This window comes from Phyllobates terribilis, unplaced genomic scaffold (assembly GCF_046119375.1).
Source record: "Phyllobates terribilis strain yellow unplaced genomic scaffold, ASM4611937v1 Scaffold_7__3_contigs__length_470593459, whole genome shotgun sequence".
NCBI lineage: Eukaryota > Metazoa > Chordata > Amphibia > Anura > Dendrobatidae > Phyllobates > Phyllobates terribilis.
In genome coordinates this window covers 94737534-94755388 of record NW_027362767.1, presented here as the reverse complement: position 1 = coordinate 94755388, position 17855 = coordinate 94737534, and the positions used below count along the sequence as shown (strand labels likewise).

The 17855-nt window shown below is 44.9% G+C and overlaps 1 protein-coding gene across 3 annotated transcripts in view; it reads right to left on the bottom strand.

Annotated features, from left to right (window-relative positions):
- Nucleotides 1-17855, bottom strand: part of FMN1 (formin 1) — a 336510-nt gene that overhangs the window by 275357 nt on the left and 43298 nt on the right. For all 3 annotated transcript variants that reach the window (XM_073639006.1, XM_073639007.1, XM_073639008.1), the window contains exon 2: nt 15622-17453. In XM_073639006.1, the coding sequence (XP_073495107.1) occupies nt 15622-17335 (1714 nt within the window). In that variant the 5' untranslated portion in view covers nt 17336-17453. The remainder of the gene's footprint in view (nt 1-15621; nt 17454-17855) is intronic.

Sequence of the window (17855 nt, the reverse complement as noted above, 5' to 3'; positions counted from 1 at the left end):
AACAAAAAAGTGTGAAACAACTGAAAATATGTCTTATATTCTAGGTTCTTCAAAGTAGCAACCTTTTGCTTTGATGACTGCTTTGCACACTGTTGGCATTCTCTTGATGAGCTTCAAGAGGTAGTCACCGGAAATGGTCTTCCAACAATCTTGAAGGAGTTCCCAGAGATGCTTAGCACTTGTTGGCCCTTTTGCCTTCACTCTGCAGTCCAGCTCACCCCAAACCATCTCAATTGGGTTCAGGTCTGGTGACTGGAGGCCAGGTCATCTGGCGTAGCACCCCAGCACTCTCCTTCTTGGTCAAATAGCCCTTACACAGCCTGGAGGTGTGTTTGGGGTCATTGTCCTGTTGAAAAATAAATGATGGTCCAACTAAACGCAAACCGGAAGGAATAGCATGCCGCTGCAAGATGCTGTGGTAGCCATGCTGGTTCAGTATGCCTTCAATTTTGAATAAATCCCCAACAGTGTCACCAGCAAAGCACCCCCACATCATCACACCTCCTCCTCCATGCTTCATGGTGGGAACCAGGCATGTGTTGTCCATCCGTTCACCTTTTCTGCGTCGCACAAAGACACGGTGGTTGGAACCAAAGATCTCAAATTTGGACTCATCAGACCAAAGCACAGATTTCCACTGATCTAATGTCCATTCCTTGTGTTCTTTAGCCCAAACAAGTCTCTTCTGCTTGTTGCCTGTCCTTAGCAGTGGTTTCCTAGCAGCTATTTTACCATGAAGACCTGCGGCACAAAGTCTCCTCTTACCAGTTGTTGAAGAGATGTGTCTGCTGCTAGAACTCTGTGCGGCATTGACCTGGTCTCTAATCTGAGCTGCTGTTAACCTGTGATTTCTGAGGCTGGTGACTCGGATAAGCTTATCCTCAGAAGTAGAGGTGACTCTTGGTCTTCCTTTCCTGGGGCGGTCCTCATGTGAGCCAGTTTCTTTGTAGCGCTTGATGGTTTTTGCAACTGCACTTGGGGACACTTTCAAAGTTTTCCCAATTTTTCAGACTGACTGACATCCATTTCTTAAAGTAATGATGGCCACTCGTTTTTCTTTACTTAGCTGCTTTTTTCTTGCCATAATACAAATTCTAACAGTCTATTCAGTAGGACTATCAGCTCTGTATCCACCTGACTTCTGCACAACACAACTGATGGTCCCAACCCCATTTATAAGGCAAGAAATCCCACTTATTAAACCTGACAGGGCACACCTGTGAAGTGAAAACCATTTCCGGTGACTACCTCTTGAAGCTCATCAAGAGAATGCCAAGAGTGTGCAAAGCAGTCATCAAAGCAAAAGGTGGCTACTCTGAAGAACCTAGAATATAAGACATATTTTCAGTTGTTTCACACTTTTTTGTTAAGTATATAATTCCACATGTGTTAATGCATAGTTTTGATGCCTTCAGTGTGAATGTACAATTTTCATAGTCATGAAAATACAGAAAAATCTTTAAATGAGAAGGCGTGTCCAAACTTTTGGTCTGTACTGTATATGTGTCACCCTGGCCTGGATGCCACAAATATAATAAAGCTGTGTCTGAGAGCAAGGGGGAGGTTCTCTAGTCAGGGGAACATTAGCATGCAATACCTCCTGTCTCAGGCCAGTAGGGGGAGCAGGCTGCCCCTATAAAAGCTGGAACTGGGGGCAGGGTTAGAGAGAACTGGACAACCTGTGTCTGAAGAAAGAGGTGTCCGAGAGCAGGGACAGACAGTTGTATTGCACCCTAAGAGGAAGTGTGGCAGTAGAAGAGCCACAAGCCAGAGACAAGAGGCGAAGTGAGCCTGTCTTGGCAGATAAAGAACTCCATTTTACCAGACTTTGGTGTCTGAGGATGTGAGGATTTCTCGTCCTGCAGCAGATAACCAGTCCGCAGGGGACTGTACATTCCTTGGCCTAAGAAGCCCGGAGGCTCTGCCACAACAGAAGGGACCAGCAAAGCCGTACCAGGCCGGGAGCAGAAAGGAACCCACGTTGCAGGCCATACAGGCGAGAATACACGGTGAGCTCGGGACCGTGGGCTGTTACCCTATCAGGAGGAGATAGCCAGAAGGAGCGCAGAGAGCACGGTAGGCCTACACCCTCACCCTGACCAGTGCCAATTTCCCAATGCTCTCAGACATCCAGGTCCCCTCCTAGCCGGGACTGTTTGTGGGTCAGTTCACCTGTTCTAGTAAAGACCCTGGACTGCAACCTGTTGTCTGTGTGCTCCTTGCTCCTCCAGCACTAACGGTACTGGGACGTCCTGCACCATCACCCCCATCTTCCATTATACTGCCCTGGGGCCGCACTCTTCCCGTGGGGAGTCACACTATCCCAGCAGCATATATCATCAGCCCCAACGGTCTGCCTTGCAGCGGCGGTTCTTAATAACTGCAATCCACGGGTGGCGTAGTCGGACATCACTTAAAACTTATAAAAGGACTGCCACTGGTCTGACCACCCTGAGCCACGGACCGGGTTGCCACTACTACCCCCATCGTCTCCCTATTGCCCGGCTTCGAGTACCCCACGGCCCAGGGGGTGAGTCATATACATATTTGTGTGCTCTGTATATACATGCTTGTGCACTATATGTTTACAGGGCCGCTATCAGGGCATTACTTCCCTTACTGCTATATGGGGCCAGGTGAGCAGAAGTACAGAGGCATGGCCCGGACTGTGTGGGCCTCCCCTCTTGTGCTTCAGCTCACCGGGCCCCAGAGTGCAACAAAGTGCCATGCGTCGGGGCGCAGCCTTAGGCAGCTCATGCCTCGTTGCTAGGAACTTCCCCGGAGCTCCATGGTTGTCAAACCTGAACGGCTGCGCAGCTCCAGCTCCCTCTGCCTTTTCCAGACTTCTAGTCAAGTGACGTCATCGTGCACTTGCCATTATTTGTGAGCGCCACAGACCTTTGCCAAGACACCAGAAGCGGAGCTGCGCCTGAAGGGGATAGTGAGGCAAGTATGAAAAAAATATTTTTCTTTATAAAATGAATTAAATGGGTGAGGGAGGAGGACTGCAAACGAAGTGGGGGACGGGGACTGCAAATGATTTAGTGGGGTGGGACGGGGGAGTGATGAATTGGGGTGGGGCAGCAAATAATGATAAATTGAGGGTGGGGGAGAGTAAATGATGTATTGAATGTGGGGGCAAGCAGTTGATAATTAATAGAGGGTGGAGGTGAGAGAGAAGACATGACAATGCATTGGGGCGGAGGGGGTATGTAAATATAATAAATCAGGGCACCGGAAGGTACAGAGTGTGGAGTTGTTGACGATGCAGGAGTTTGACTGGTAATGAGATGAGGGAAAAAGTACAGGTGCTAATTTATATATTTACTAGGTCGGAAAATGGCTACATATAGTTAGTGGGGTGCAGTGGTGGATTACAATTTATATTTGGAATGCTAGGTTGCATAACTAATTATATCTTAATAGTGGGTTCACGTGTCTATTCAGCTGTGTAGAAAAAGGGGAAAAAAGTGGGGAATGTGCTCTGGAAGCGATGCTCTAGATAACTGTGTATTATTTTCTGCAGAGACGAGTCCAGGCTGGAAGAAGTGATGGCGGTCTGCGCTGGATGAAGAAAACTAAAGATGAAAAGCTTCAACTAGAGATGTCACTGGTGATCACTGTATTAACTGTACACTATATACAGATCTCCTGTATATAATGTCACCAGTGATCACTGTATTACCTGAACACCGACACTATATTACAGAGATCTTGGGTATAATGGCACTTAGTACTGTGTTTTTTGTTTTTAATAATGATCAGTATGGTAATATTCGGTCACTATGCAGTGGTAATATGTGGTCAGGCGTTGATGTGGCGGTATTTGTGCCTTGTATGTGGTATTATTGGTCATTTTAAAAAAATGTATGACACATTCCCTTAAAGAAAAAGAAATAAAAATATACCTAAAAAGAGTATGGATATTTTAAGAAATATTTAATAGGTAGTAGTGTAGAGTAGGGCCGGCCAAAAGAGTCTACCTTGTCATGGGGGCAGCTTAAAAAAAATCTTTTGGCCAAAATAAAAGCCGATGGCTTTGTATGTGATGTTTGATGGGATCTGTTAATGTGTGATCGGTGAGGATGCGGTGCAGAAGTGGAGTTTTTCCAAGAGTGGGTGGTGGGACTGTGGAAGGTTCGAGGGGTGGAGGCAGAGCAGACGTGGATCCTGGATGGAGTCTCAAGGGGGCCTGAAAATTTTGCTAGTATGGGGCCGCAAAATTCCTGGCGGCAGCCCTGTGTCTGTAACATTCAATGTGTGTGTTACATATGGTGTATGTATGTAGCATCCACATTTATAAATACCAGCAACGCAGACGATAATTGATAGGTGTAAATAAGTCAGCAAATCGACCAACGAAAGAGTGAAATGCAGCTTGTTCATCGGGTGATTGGATTGTTCATCATGGAACAAAAATCATTGTTCACTGCAGCACATTGCCTGATGCAAACTGCAGATGTGCTTCTGATAACATGATACTGTATGGGGACAGCTTTATCTATTAGGGATTGTTCTGTGCCCATCATGCCTGGTCATCCGGTTTAAAAAGGCTGGTGAACAAGCGCCGAACGACTTCAATATTGTTGATCGCGCTCATTTAATGGTCTGAACTCAGCGCATGTAAATGCAACCTAAATATTTGAGTGTGATGGTGCAATATCTGAGCATCTAGGGCCCTACTTTAAACTTTTGCCCAGGGTCCCACTTTGTCTAAAACCGGTCCTTGTGGCTGGTCCTATGAGTGACTGACAGCTGTCTCCATATAAATGTGCACTTCACAGGTTTCTGCTGTTTTGTCAGCTTGTGGGCGGCACGGTGTGTACACCATATTGCACTCTATCTATACCAGCCAAAATTGTGGTCCAAAAGTCAAATAGTGCTTCTCCCCTTTGGAGTATCGCAAGTTATCTCATTTTGGAAACTACACCCCTTGTGGAATTTATCTAGGGGTGTAATAATTTTATAGACCCATAGGTGCTTCACAAAGGTCTTAAAAAACTGGGGTGCAAAAAAATAATTGTTTTTCCATGAAAATGTATCTTTGGCTCTAAATTTTTCATATTTTACAAACGATAACAGGAAAAATGTACCCCCCAAATGTATTGCGCATTTTCTTTGTGAGCACACAGATGCTCCCTTGTGTGGTAGAAATCCAATGTTTGGGCACATGGTAGGGCACTGAAGGAAAGGATTGCCATTTGACATTTCTAGCCCAATTTCGGCTCAAATAGATAATGGAGACAAGTTATATTTAACCCCTTTACAACCTATGACGTACCTAAACGTTGTAGGTCGCCTCCCTTTGAAGTGACTTTGAGGGGCCTATATGGCAGAATATACCAGAAAATGACACTTTCAAAAACTGCACCCCTTTTAAGTGATCAAAACCACATTCCATAAATGTATTAACTACTAATGATCGAGCACTAAAATGCTTGAGTGCTCGGTACTCCGATCGAGCAGGTCAGACGCTCGGACTGCCTCGACTTAAGAAAAAAAAAAAAAAAAGAGTATAAGGGAAGTCAAGGGAAAACGCAAGCATTTTTCCGGAAGGCCCTACCTGGAGGGCTGACGAAAACCACGCTCAAATGGAACGAGAACAGACTGGGGAAGACACCTGGACACATCAGACTCCCAGGTCCCTGCTGGGAACAAGGTTGTCAGAGTATTACTCCACTTTTTTACGGGCCGACAATAAAACATATGTAACGGGTCTGGGAGGCGGAACCTCTGAGCTACTATACAAGGGGGCGGTTCTTGTAAGGGAGCGGGTGGCGACCAGGCAGGCAGTCACAGCAGGTGACCGGGACAGTCTCTCGAAGAACGGGCAGGAGGTCACGGCAAGTGACCGGGGCAGTCTCTGGGTGAACGGGCAGATGGTCACGTCAAGTGACCGGGGCAGTCTCTGGGTGAACGGGCAGATGGTCACGGCAAGTGACCGGGGCAGTCTCTGGGTAAAGGGTTGGTACGGCCTGTGGCGGCTGATGGTAGACGTGAGCTCCCAGGTGAGCAGGCGAGAGTCTCTGGATAAACGGGTGGTCACAGCATGTGACGGCGGAGCCTCCAGGTAGGCTAGCAGACAGGCAGCAGATGAGCGCTCCCAGGTGAGCGGGCAGGAGTCACTGGACAGGCAGGTGGTCACAGCACGTGACGGCAGAGCCTCCAGGTAGGCTAGCAGGCAGGTAGCAGATGTGCGCTCCCAGGTGAGCGGGCAAGCTGGTCCTTAGACAGACTGACAGGAGTAGTAAGGCAGACCGTCGGACCTCAGGCTAGCAGGCAGGTAGCAGGATATCAGGCAGGAATTAGACAGCAGACTGGCAGGAATCTGGCAGGTATCTGGCAGGTAACTGGCAACGGGACCTGAGGGCTGAAGCAGAGTAGTGAACAGTGCTACAACATTGCTCGGGCACCTCCATTTTGGAGGAGGTGCCTTTTATATGGGAGGTCCTCCGGCAATTGGCCGGGGACTCCTTAGGACGGCGCGCGCGGTCCCTTTAAGAGAGGGGGAGCGCGCGCGCCCTAAGCACACTGCCGGGGAAGGAGCGCGTGCCAGAAGCAGCGGGGAGAGCAGCGCTGGAGGACGCCGCGCCAGGAGCGGGGAGGTGAGAGGGACGGCGTCTCTGCCTAGAACGAGGCAGAGACGCCGATGCTACAACATACAAGATCGAAGATTAAAAAATAAATAAATAAAAATATTCAGGAAAAAACATTATTTCCTGTATAATTAAAAAGAGAAACAAAAAAAAGCCTCCTCCAGTCTGGGCCATCTCCTACTGTATCTCCCTGTCGCCTATGACTACAGTTTATCACATAGTAGAGAGGGAAATAAAACTGCACCCACTGGTAGTCAACAATAAATGTAATTTTAACATTTTACTACCTTATCGGAGCATGTGGTATGTGTAACATGGGCAGACATATCCTGTTTAATCTATGAAGGAAGGACACAAACTCGCAAAGCCTATGCACACATTGCAAGAACTGCCAAAAATTAGAAGGAAGAGGGACTCTGATACACCCTGTATTAGACATAAAGGAGGGCCTCATATACATTCTGTTAAAATTGTTAGATAGTTTAACTCCTAGACTCAAAGCCTATGCAGGGGCTGCAAAAATTAGATGGAGGGACTGCAATACACCATGGAAGACAAATTTTGAACGAGTGCCATATGATGACCCTATAAAAATTTGCAGACAGTGATGCATAATGACCTTATAAAAATTTGGAGAGTATGATGATAATAACCCTCTTTAAATATGGAGGGAGGGCCGCATGATAACCCTACATTTGAATTAGCTTTATGTTCCGCTACGGTCATCTGTTGGGGGTTGAAAAGTTTGGGACAATCCAGGCCTTGTAAATTTTGTGTGAAGACCTCCTGCTGACCCTAAAAAGATTTTGAGTGAGGTCCACCGGTTGACCCTAAAAAGATTTTGAGTGAGGGACGCCTGTTGACCCTAAAAAGATTTAGACTGAGGGACGCCTGATGATCCTACATTTGAATTGGCTTTATGTTCTGCTACGGTCATCCAGTAGGGTTGAGAAGTCTAGGCCAATACAGGTCCTGTTCATTTTGATATGAGTCAGCCTGGCCGCATTTTTAGTTGACAGGTGGATGCGTTTATCAGTTCTTATTCCCCCGGCGGCACTAAAAACCTGCTCTGACAAAACACTAGCGGCATAGGAGGCCGGCACCTCCAAGGTGTAGAGGGACAGTTCATGCCACGTGTCCAGCTTGGATACCCTATATTTGTACAGCACAGAGATATCACAGAGCATGCTTGTACGGTCGGCTAGGTACTCAATCTTCAAAAACGTTTCCCTCCTTGTCAAACTACCCTGCGCATCAGGACCTGGGTGCTGGGAGTGTCTAATGAAACTGTCCCAGACATTTGATAGTGTTCCCCTACCTCTGTTGGACCTGGTGTGTGTCTCTCTCATCTCTCCTCCTTGGTTGCCCAATGATCTATGACCTGTATCCCCAGCGTTGTCAGATAGGAACTTTTTTTTTTTTTACTAATTATTCGACTAGGGCCTTCTGGTATTGCACCATTTTACTAGCCCTTTCCGTCGCAGTAAGGAGAAATATTAAGTTCTCCTTGTAGCATGGGTCGAGAAGGGTCAACAACCAGAAATCAGTGTGGTCCAAAATGCGTTTAATGCAAGGGTCACGGGAAAGGCAGCAGGACATAAGGTCTGCCATGTGCGCCAGACTGCCAACAAGCAAGACTTCCCTGTACTCACCAGGAGGACGACTCTCCATCTCCTTCTCTTCAACCCCTCCATGCTGAACACACGGCATGTAGCTGGTGTTAGTACCCTCTGTAGCGCAGGCAACCATCTACTGTTCCTCCTCCTTCTCTTCATGATCATCCAATCTGCACTGAGATGATGAGATGAGGCTGGGCAGTATCACTCTGTGCACTTTCTTCCTCCATCTCCACCTGGTCCACATGCAAAGCTTCCTCAAATTGTGAGCAGCGAACGTTTGAATAGACACAAAAGTGGGATGGTTACACTGAGTATGTCATCATTGCCGCTCACTATCTTGGTTGATTTCTCAATGTTTTGTCGAATCTCAGATATCAAACATCCATGCCCACTCGTCGATGGTTATCTGCAGAGGCTGACAGAAATACAGACGGGCATGATGTAACTGGTATTCAGCTACTGCCCTCTGCAGCACACAAAGCCTTGCCAACATATATAATGTTGAGTTCCAGCATGTGGTGACGTTGCTCACCAGTGGGTGAGCTGGCACTTGCAAGCGCTGCTGCAGCACTGCCAGACCGGCAGTAGCTATAGCTGACTTGTGGAAATGGACACACACGCAGTGTACCTTCACAAGTAGCTCAGGAAAATCTAGGGTAGGTGTTCAGAAACCGCTGAACCACTAAGTTGAGTATGTGGGCCAGGCATCGTACATGTGCGAGCTTGCCAAGCTTCTGAGCCACCAACAGGTCACGGCCATTATCACACTCGACCATGCCTGGTTTTAGGTTTAGCGGTGACGTACACAGATCTGTCTGGTCTCTTATACTTGTGCAGTTTGTCACCTAAACAAATTAGTTTCAGTACAGCCTATTACTGCTTCACTGAGGCAGTGCTTCCAGCTTGTGACTGATATGGATGACATGGTCTAAGATGACAATTAGGAAATGAAGGATGAGGAGAAAGGGGTGCAGGAGGTGGATGAAACCCTGATGGAACTAGGGGCCGCAATCCTTGGCGTCGATAGGACGTGTGCCATCCCAGGTTGTGACACGGAACTGGCCTCCATTAGATTCACACAGTGTGCAGTCAGAATGTAGCTTCCCTGACCACAAGCACTTGTCCACGTGTTGGTCGTTAAGTGGACCTTCCCAGTGACTGCGTTGGTCAGGGCACAGGTGATGCTATGAGAAACGTGCTGGTGTAAGGCAGGCACAGCACACCGAGAAAAATAGTGGCAGCTGGGGACAGAGTATAGAGGGCCGCTGCCATGAGGTTGCGGAAAACATCAGAGTCCACAAGCCTAAATCGCAACATTTCCAGGGCAAGCAGTCTGGAAATGTGGACGTTTACTATTTGGACCTGTGGGTAGGTGGCTGGGTATGTTTGCTTGTGTTCCAAGGCCTGGAATATGGACAGCTGAACTGGGAGCTGGGACAAGGAATTGGATGTGGTTGCTGATGGGGCTTGTGAAACAGGTGTAGGGCGGGAGGCATCCGCACCTGCGTCATGGACAGGGGATTGGTAAGCATGCACAGGTGCTTCTCACAAAATTAGAATATCATCAAAAAGTTAATTTATTTGAGTTCTTCAATACAAAAAGTGAAACTCATTATACAAGTCAAAACAAACATAGTGATCAATTTCAAGTGTTTATTTCTGTTAATGTTGACGATTATGGCTTACAGCCAATGAAAACACAAAAGTCATTATCTCAGTAAATTAGAATACTTTATAACAACAGCTTGAAAAAAGTTTTTAAAATCCGAAATGTTGGCCTACTGAAATGTATGTTCAGTAAGTGCACTCAATACTTGGTCGGGGCTCCTTTTGCATCAATTAATGCATCAATGCAGCGTGGCATGGAGGCGATCAACCTGTGGCACTGCTGAGGTGTTATGGAAGCCCAGGTTGCTTTGATAGCAGCCTTCAGCTCGTCTGCATTGTCGGATCTGGTGTCTCTCATCTTCCTCTTGACAATACCCCATAGATTCTCTATGGGGTTAAGGTCAGGCAAGTTTGCTGGCCAATCAAGCACAGTGATACTGTTGTTTTTAAACCAGGTATTGGTACTTTTGGCAGTGTGGACAGGTGCCAAGTTCTGCTGGAGAATGAAATTCAGAGGGAAGCATTTAGTGCTCTAAAATTTCCTGGTAGACAGCTGCGCTGACTTTGGTTTTGATAAAATACAGTGGACCTACACCAGCAGATGACATGGCTCCCCAAACCATCACTGATTGTGGAAACTCCACACTAGACCTCAAGCAGCTTGGATTGTGGCCTCTCCACTCTTCCTCCAGACTCTGGGACCTTGATTTCCAAATGAAATGAAATGCAACATTTACTTACATTTGAAAACAACACCTTGGACCACTGAGCATCAGTCCAGGTCTTTTTCTCCTTGGCCCAGGTAAGAAGCTTCTGGTGTTGTCTATTGGTCATGAGTGGCTTGATACAAGGAATGCAACACATGTAGCCCATGTCCTGGATAAGTCTGTGTGTGGTGGCTCTTGAAGCAATGACTCCAGCAGCAGTCCACTCCTTGTGAATCTCCCCCAAATTTTTTAATGGCCTCAATCCTTTCAAGGCTGCGGTTATCCCGGTTGCTTGTGCACCTTTTCCTTACACTCAACTTTCCATTAATATGCTTGGATACAGCACTCTGTGAACAGCCAGCTTCTTTAGCAATGATATTTTGTGGCTTACCCTCCTTGTGAAGTGCATCAATGACTGCCTTCTGGACATCTGTCAAGTCAGCAGTCTTCCCCATGATTGTGGAGCCTACTGAAACAGACCTTTTTAAATTCTTCAGAAGCTGTTGCAGGTGTTTTTTATTAATTATTCTAATTTACTGAGATAATGACTTTTGTGTTCTCATTGGTTGTAAGCCATAATCATAAACATTTACCAAAATAAACACTCGAAATAGATCACTCTGTTTGTAATGACTCTATATAATATATGAGTGTCACTTTTTGTATTGAGGAACTGAAATAAATTAACTTTTTGATGATATTCTAGTTTTGTGAGAAGCACCTGTAGAACAGGGGAAGAGGCAGTGGTGTCACCTGCAGGCACTGATTGTGGTCCCAGGCATTTGGCCCACCTAGTCAGGTGCTTTGATGACATGTCCCTGAGCATGCTGGTGGTGGTCAGGCCCCTGCTGATCTTGGTATGGCACAGGTTGGAAATGACCATTCTTTTATGGTCCACACTTTCTTTAAAAAAAAGTGCCAGACTTAGAAACACCTAACCCTTGGACAGGGAACTTCACATCTGTGGGTGCTCAGGGGAACAGTTGCCCACATTCTCCCTCTGTCCACCCTACTGCCTCTTCTTGCCTGTTGCAGATCCCTCCCCCTCTGCGCTGCTGGCCTTGCTCTGCATGGCACCTTACCAGGTTGGGTCAGTGACTTCATCATTCACCAACTAGTTTTCCACTTACGCACTCTGGTCCTCTTAACTTGTTGATTTAACATCACTTGTTGGCACCTGTGTCTCATCATAATCTACCCCTTGAGACACTAACTGCCATTCCCCCACCGTAGTCTTCTGACAGTGGCTACTCAAATATTTGTGCATTACTACACACGAGCTCCTCATGTCCCTCTTGAAACATGCAGGGGAAATGGCCAGAATCAATAAATGGAAAAGAAAAGAGCTCCTTGGAGTGTAGAAATGAGGATCAGGGTGAGGATTATGTGGTCCAAACTAATGGCTAGTGAGACTGGATCGTGTGGAGGACAGGGTGGTGCTGGGAAACATACTGGAAACATTACAATAGCAATATTAAACTCTGCCTAGATGGCTCTAATCCTAAACTTTCCCTCAACTGAATGCAAGCAACAGCGGTTTTACTACAAAAAGGAAAATATTTAGCCCTGAAAAGGACAGTTTTCGCTGCAGCCGACCAATCACAGTAATGCCAGTATCCAACATGGCCACATCATTACCGTGTGGCGGGAAATCCCCCCGCATGTTCATTGACTGTCTAACAGGCGCCAAACATGAGGAGCGGGGCGTCAAGCATTGCGCCTGTGCACCCGCGATACTCGAGTAAGAAGCATGCCCGAGCACCCAGACGCTCAATCGAGTATCGAGAATGCTCGCTCATCACTAGTGGTGACACTTTGTTTGAGAATCTCAGTGCACGATGGAATACTAAAATTTAGAGTCATCAAGGGGAGGAGTCGGCAGTCACTGCCGTAGCCTCTGCCTCCTCCTTGAAATGAAGCGTCATCAGTGATGATCATTTCAGGGGCTGAGATTGTGCACAGCGTGCAGGGACTATCACAGCGGGCGATCTGTGTTGCCGGTTCAGATCAGTAGTAACGAGCCGGCAACATAGAGGAGGGTGCACTGTCAGTGTGGTGCCAGAATATCAGACGGTGTGAAGGCAACAGTGCCGCCCTCACAAGTGACGCCACTTGAGGGGGTGGTGCTGTTCTCTGCACGCCAGGTACCCTGGCATCACGCTCTCCTATGTGTTGTCGGCTTGAACTACTGATCTTAATAGGACTATGATAAAAACATGCAATAACACTGAAGCATCATAAGTACATTTTTACAATGTGCACACAAGATGAACTTAAATAGGTTGTCTGGTCTAAAATGAAAAATGTCTGCAGTCACTGTGTGACTACAGACTTTTGAATCCCCCCAGCGCACGCACTGTGTGCTGCGAGGATTCACCTGTTTCTTAGCAGGGAATGGTGGTGATGCATGCGATCTGCATACTCTGGGGTAGAAGCAGTCTAGTGGGCGCAACTTCACTCCGTAGACAGAGTGACTGCACATTTTCCATTTTACTGTGCACAATCCATGGATAGGTGTAGAGTTGTTTTTGAAAGAAAGCAGCCATGTTTTCCTACTGTTATACAACCCCTTTAGCGCTCCATACCACTAATAGAGGAGGAGAGCATTCCTCTATTTCTTTCTTATGTTGTGAAATACATACGTATACTAGAATGCTTACATATGTAGAATTTTTGGTACCCAATGAGGAATTTATATATAGATGCCAAGTGCATCAATTGATATGTACTTTTTGCACAAACATCTCTGTAAAGGTCATTACAAATAGGGATATATCCCAGTTTTCTTTTCCAGACAGCTGCAGAACTTATCAGCAAGGATAGCATGTGCCACCTCTACCAGTCAGAAGTGACCTTTCTCTGATGTATTTAACTCCGGGAGATTGTTTAAGGTCTACAAAAATTTTCTAAATCAATGTAATCCCTCTCTCAGCATCTACCAACATCCTGTAACATAACACAGTAGGTCAAAGACCAAGAGATCTTGTGTTACAGTTAAGTGGTACAATGTTTCGAGGACATGCATTATGCTACATGTTAAGTGATAAAAGAAAAAAAAAATGGATTTGTCAATTAAATATTTAACAACATCAGAAAGAACTATGGTCAATATTCTGATTATGTTACTCATTGGCAGGAGGAGCGGGGTTTCAATTTATACCCCACAAGATCTTTTACCAAATTGAGATTTTTTTGTCTAAAACATCTTGAATCAGCAATTTGACATTCAGCTTAAATTTTTTTTACTTCATTCCAGCAGATGCATCTTGATTTCTACAAACTTCTTTGCTACCAGCTATCCTCATACACCAGAAGACTCCTCAGTTTCACAAAATGTTGGCTTTCATCCAAGTCTACTTTTTCTATATCTAATGATAGTGCACATCTGTGGCTTGGTAATCAAATCCAACCAACCAGAGACCATTTGGCAGAAACATCTGATGGAATAAAGTTTTGTTTTTTTTTGGGTTGTGTTCTAAGCCGGGGTTGAGGTCATATTGGGGCCACACATTTGTGGCTCCATTGGGACTTCCATTTAAAGTCATGAAAAACAAGATTCGGACAGAACTCGTGATGGAGCCGTTCACTATAATGAGGGTAGGACTGCCTATCCTCTGTTCAGGCAATGTCTGACTTTTTTAGGTAAGTACAAGAGCCTGGTAGACTGCACTTTTATGGCTGCCTAAAAAGACAGACACTGCCTGAATAAAGAACTGAAACAGTCCAAAGTAACTCCAGGGGAGATGGCGCTAGCGGTCGTACCAAGGCATTTTGTTTGGGATGGAGCCCATCTGCAATATAATATAAATAAAACATAGTAAGGTTGGAGCCTTATTAAAGATTTTTGTATCGAGATCCACAAGCTTTAAATTACACCTCAGCAGTGATACAACATTGGGTATGGCATGTCATTGCTCGAAGGATCTATACAAAATGGTCAGGGGACACTACTGCATCATCACAATGTACTTAAAGCAGATCCGTAACTAGACCAGACGTTAGACCGAATGAGACTAGTGTACTCACTTTGAAAATCCATGTCAGAGAAATCTTTCAAAAAGGGTGGTACAGTCATTATGTCATATTAAACTCAACATTTCTTCAGTCCAGCTGCTGCTAGACTTTAAGAACTATACAGCAATTGTGACAGCTTTTAGCTTTTCCAAGCAAGTACACCTATCAGGTCTGAGATCCAGTGACAGATGGACTTTAAGAGGTAATGGGCTTATTATATATAACCTTATTATTTTTGCTTTTTTCTTTTAAACTGCTAGTCAACCACTTAAGTGGCATCTTTAAAAGTAAGCCTATGCTTTACCTACAGCTGAGTCTCATCAGAAGTTGTAGAACTACAGCCTAAATACCTGGCAGAGCTTCACAATCCAGGGCCAAGGGAGGCATACGCTGCAGTGTTCACACAGAGCCAAGCCTCACAGGCACTGCAGACATTTTATATATTTTTTTTAACACATATACACACACAATCCTGCTTTGTAATTCCACAAGATCAATCAAATCCTTACACTTGACTGCTTAGACTCATTACCATCTTTTAGTCACCCTTCACTAATTGGCTTTGAACTCAGTCACATGTTTCAAGAGCTACTCAATGAAAAGGTTTGCATAAAACATTAACAATTGTAAAACAGAAGGTGGGTTTCTGCCAAACATTTGCCAAGGATCTTGCTGAAAATGTTTTTTTTTTTTGGTTTTTTTTTTAAGAGACTAAAATTCCAGCAACAGAAGACTGAGAATTTTTTTACTAATATGAATTGATAGCCATCAAGTCACTTCTCTCCTGATCAATGCATCTGCACATAGCTGCATTGTATATACAGCCTTCAATGCTGGCAATCTAAGATAATCTTAGTCGAAAGGGCATGACGTCTGCGGAAAAATTGCAACAGAACTTACATGCAATGGCTAATTCTCTATTATAACCCAGCAGTCCAATGTCAAAGATTCTCCAGAGTGAAACAATACATTTTAACTGTGCACATCACCCATACAATATTTCATACGTAGTGTATTCAAGGCTTATTTACTCGACTATTTTATAGTAACGGAAGCATAGAAGACAGAGCTACTAACCTGGTTGACGAAGATCAAGCTGCAAGTGAGCCGATTTCCCATTTCCTTTCGGCTTTTGCCTGAAATCATCTGTAATGCAGGAGTCAGGCCCTAGGTTAGTAAGACTGGATGCTTTGGTTTTGCCCCCCAGTCTGGGGAGCAACGATGGCTCTTTAAAAAATTCACATACAGGCCAATGCATTTCCCTCCCCCATGTTTTAGGATCATCCTCAAAAGGTTTTGTGGGCAAAGGGAGAATTCGGTGATGAAGATGAGGACTGGGTAGTTGCGATGAAGATGGAGACGAGCCAGGAGACACCTCTTTATTGACATTATTACTTGATGGGAAGAAATGACGGAGCATAGCACAGTCTACAGGCGGGGTTGTGATGGGTTTCTCCACTTTACTGTTAGATTGAGTCACAGTTGATACGTTTATAGATTCCTGGGAACTGGTTACCGGTTTCACCAAACTTGGGCAGACAGTGGCATGTCCTCCTTTGTGATCAACCTGCCCTAACCAATATTCTTTCTCCTCCACTTTATCACTTTTAAGAACTCTAAGTAGGCTCTTGTTAACAATAGCATGTACTTTTACATTTTCTGCTTTGTCCTTTTCATTTAGATTAAGTACATCAACTTTAGAAACCATCTCATTAGCCACCGCATAGGGGATAGGCATCACATTTTCACATGTGGCTTCCTTAGAAGAGGATTCTTCTGAGAAGCTATAGGAAGTCACCACTTTTTGTACACAAGGAATAAGATCTTGGACTTTGGCAACAACAGTCCTAACATCCTTCTCAGTGTTGGACTGATCACTATCAATATGTTCCAGATGGTCTTTGTTTAATAAATCGCTGTGAGCGGCAGTGTCCTTCTGCTGCTCATGCACCATCCTGAGAACATCTTGCAAGTCCCCCATAGAGGTGCCATTATGAGAAATTAAAGAGAAGTCACCAAAAACATTATTGTCATACAAGGATTGTGAACTGCCAGCCGATGACCCAGATCCAAGATTCCCTGAGCTCTCACTAGGTCTGCCATGAGTGTTTTTTACAGAAAGTCCCGACATATAAACATCCTTGTTCTCTACGGATTGGAGTCTTGGTCGTAACAAGTTATCCAATGAGTCTGCCAAAGTAACCTTTATCGATGGTGTCTTTTCTCTAACTGGAGCAGTTCCTGCTTCAGAAGTGCCTTTCCATTTAATTTTTTTGCTCACAAAATCCTCTATGCTTTCTTTCCTTCGACTAAACCTCCTTGCCTTTTTTCCTTTGGATGAGATGACCTTTTTTTCCACCGAGGCAGTCAATGACTCTTGGAAATCAACCGGGATGGAGGATTCCTCCAGAAACGGAGATGCTCCAGCCAGGTCCTGAAATTTGCCATCCTGGTTACCCATTTTAGATCCTCGGGTCTTGGCTTTGTTTAAGAGATCAACCAGCAATCTATCCTTAGCAGCAGTGAGCTTGTAAAGCTCAGAGAGCAGGTCCTGAGTACTGGTTTTCTTTAAGGCCTCTGTAAAGCTTCCATAAGGTGGATCCCTGTGCTGTGCACGCTCTGTCTCCTCCCTGGCTTGAAAACAGTTATCGAAGCATGCTCCAGCTTGGTCTCGAGTTACACAGCATTTGTATGTGAATCCCCTGACATTACCCCGAGGAAGATGGAAGCTGACGTAACAGATCTCGATAATGGGATTGTGCAATTGGAGGATGGAGTTATTGCTCTCCATTTTACGCCTCTAATTATTCCAAAATTTAAATAATATTGTCAGTGTTCTCTCTGCTTCATGACACAGCACGTGATATCCAGGCGGAGAATCATCTGACCAACATCAACAATAACTTATCCTGTTTGAACAAGATAAAAAAGAGAAAAAAAAAATACAGCGTATCAGATGCATGTACCCAACAGGAGTCATTTTATGTTTCTGCTATTAACTATATTCTGAACCTTCAGGACTTCAGCTTTCTAAATGGTAATAAAACGAAATCAATGACTATAACTAATGATCGATCATATAACCAATAAAACATTTTAAAGACATAGAAATATAGCAAACTCCCCAAACTGAGCAGAATTACATGCAAAAACAGCATCATCATGTCCAAACTACTGCAGACATAGCATGAAACAACTTGAAAAGATCTGCTATCCATCTAATAGACCCATTACTGCCACTATATATGCAATTATGATAATAAAAACTAGAGAATTTATTTAAAGGGATATAAGAGTTTTGCTACAAAATT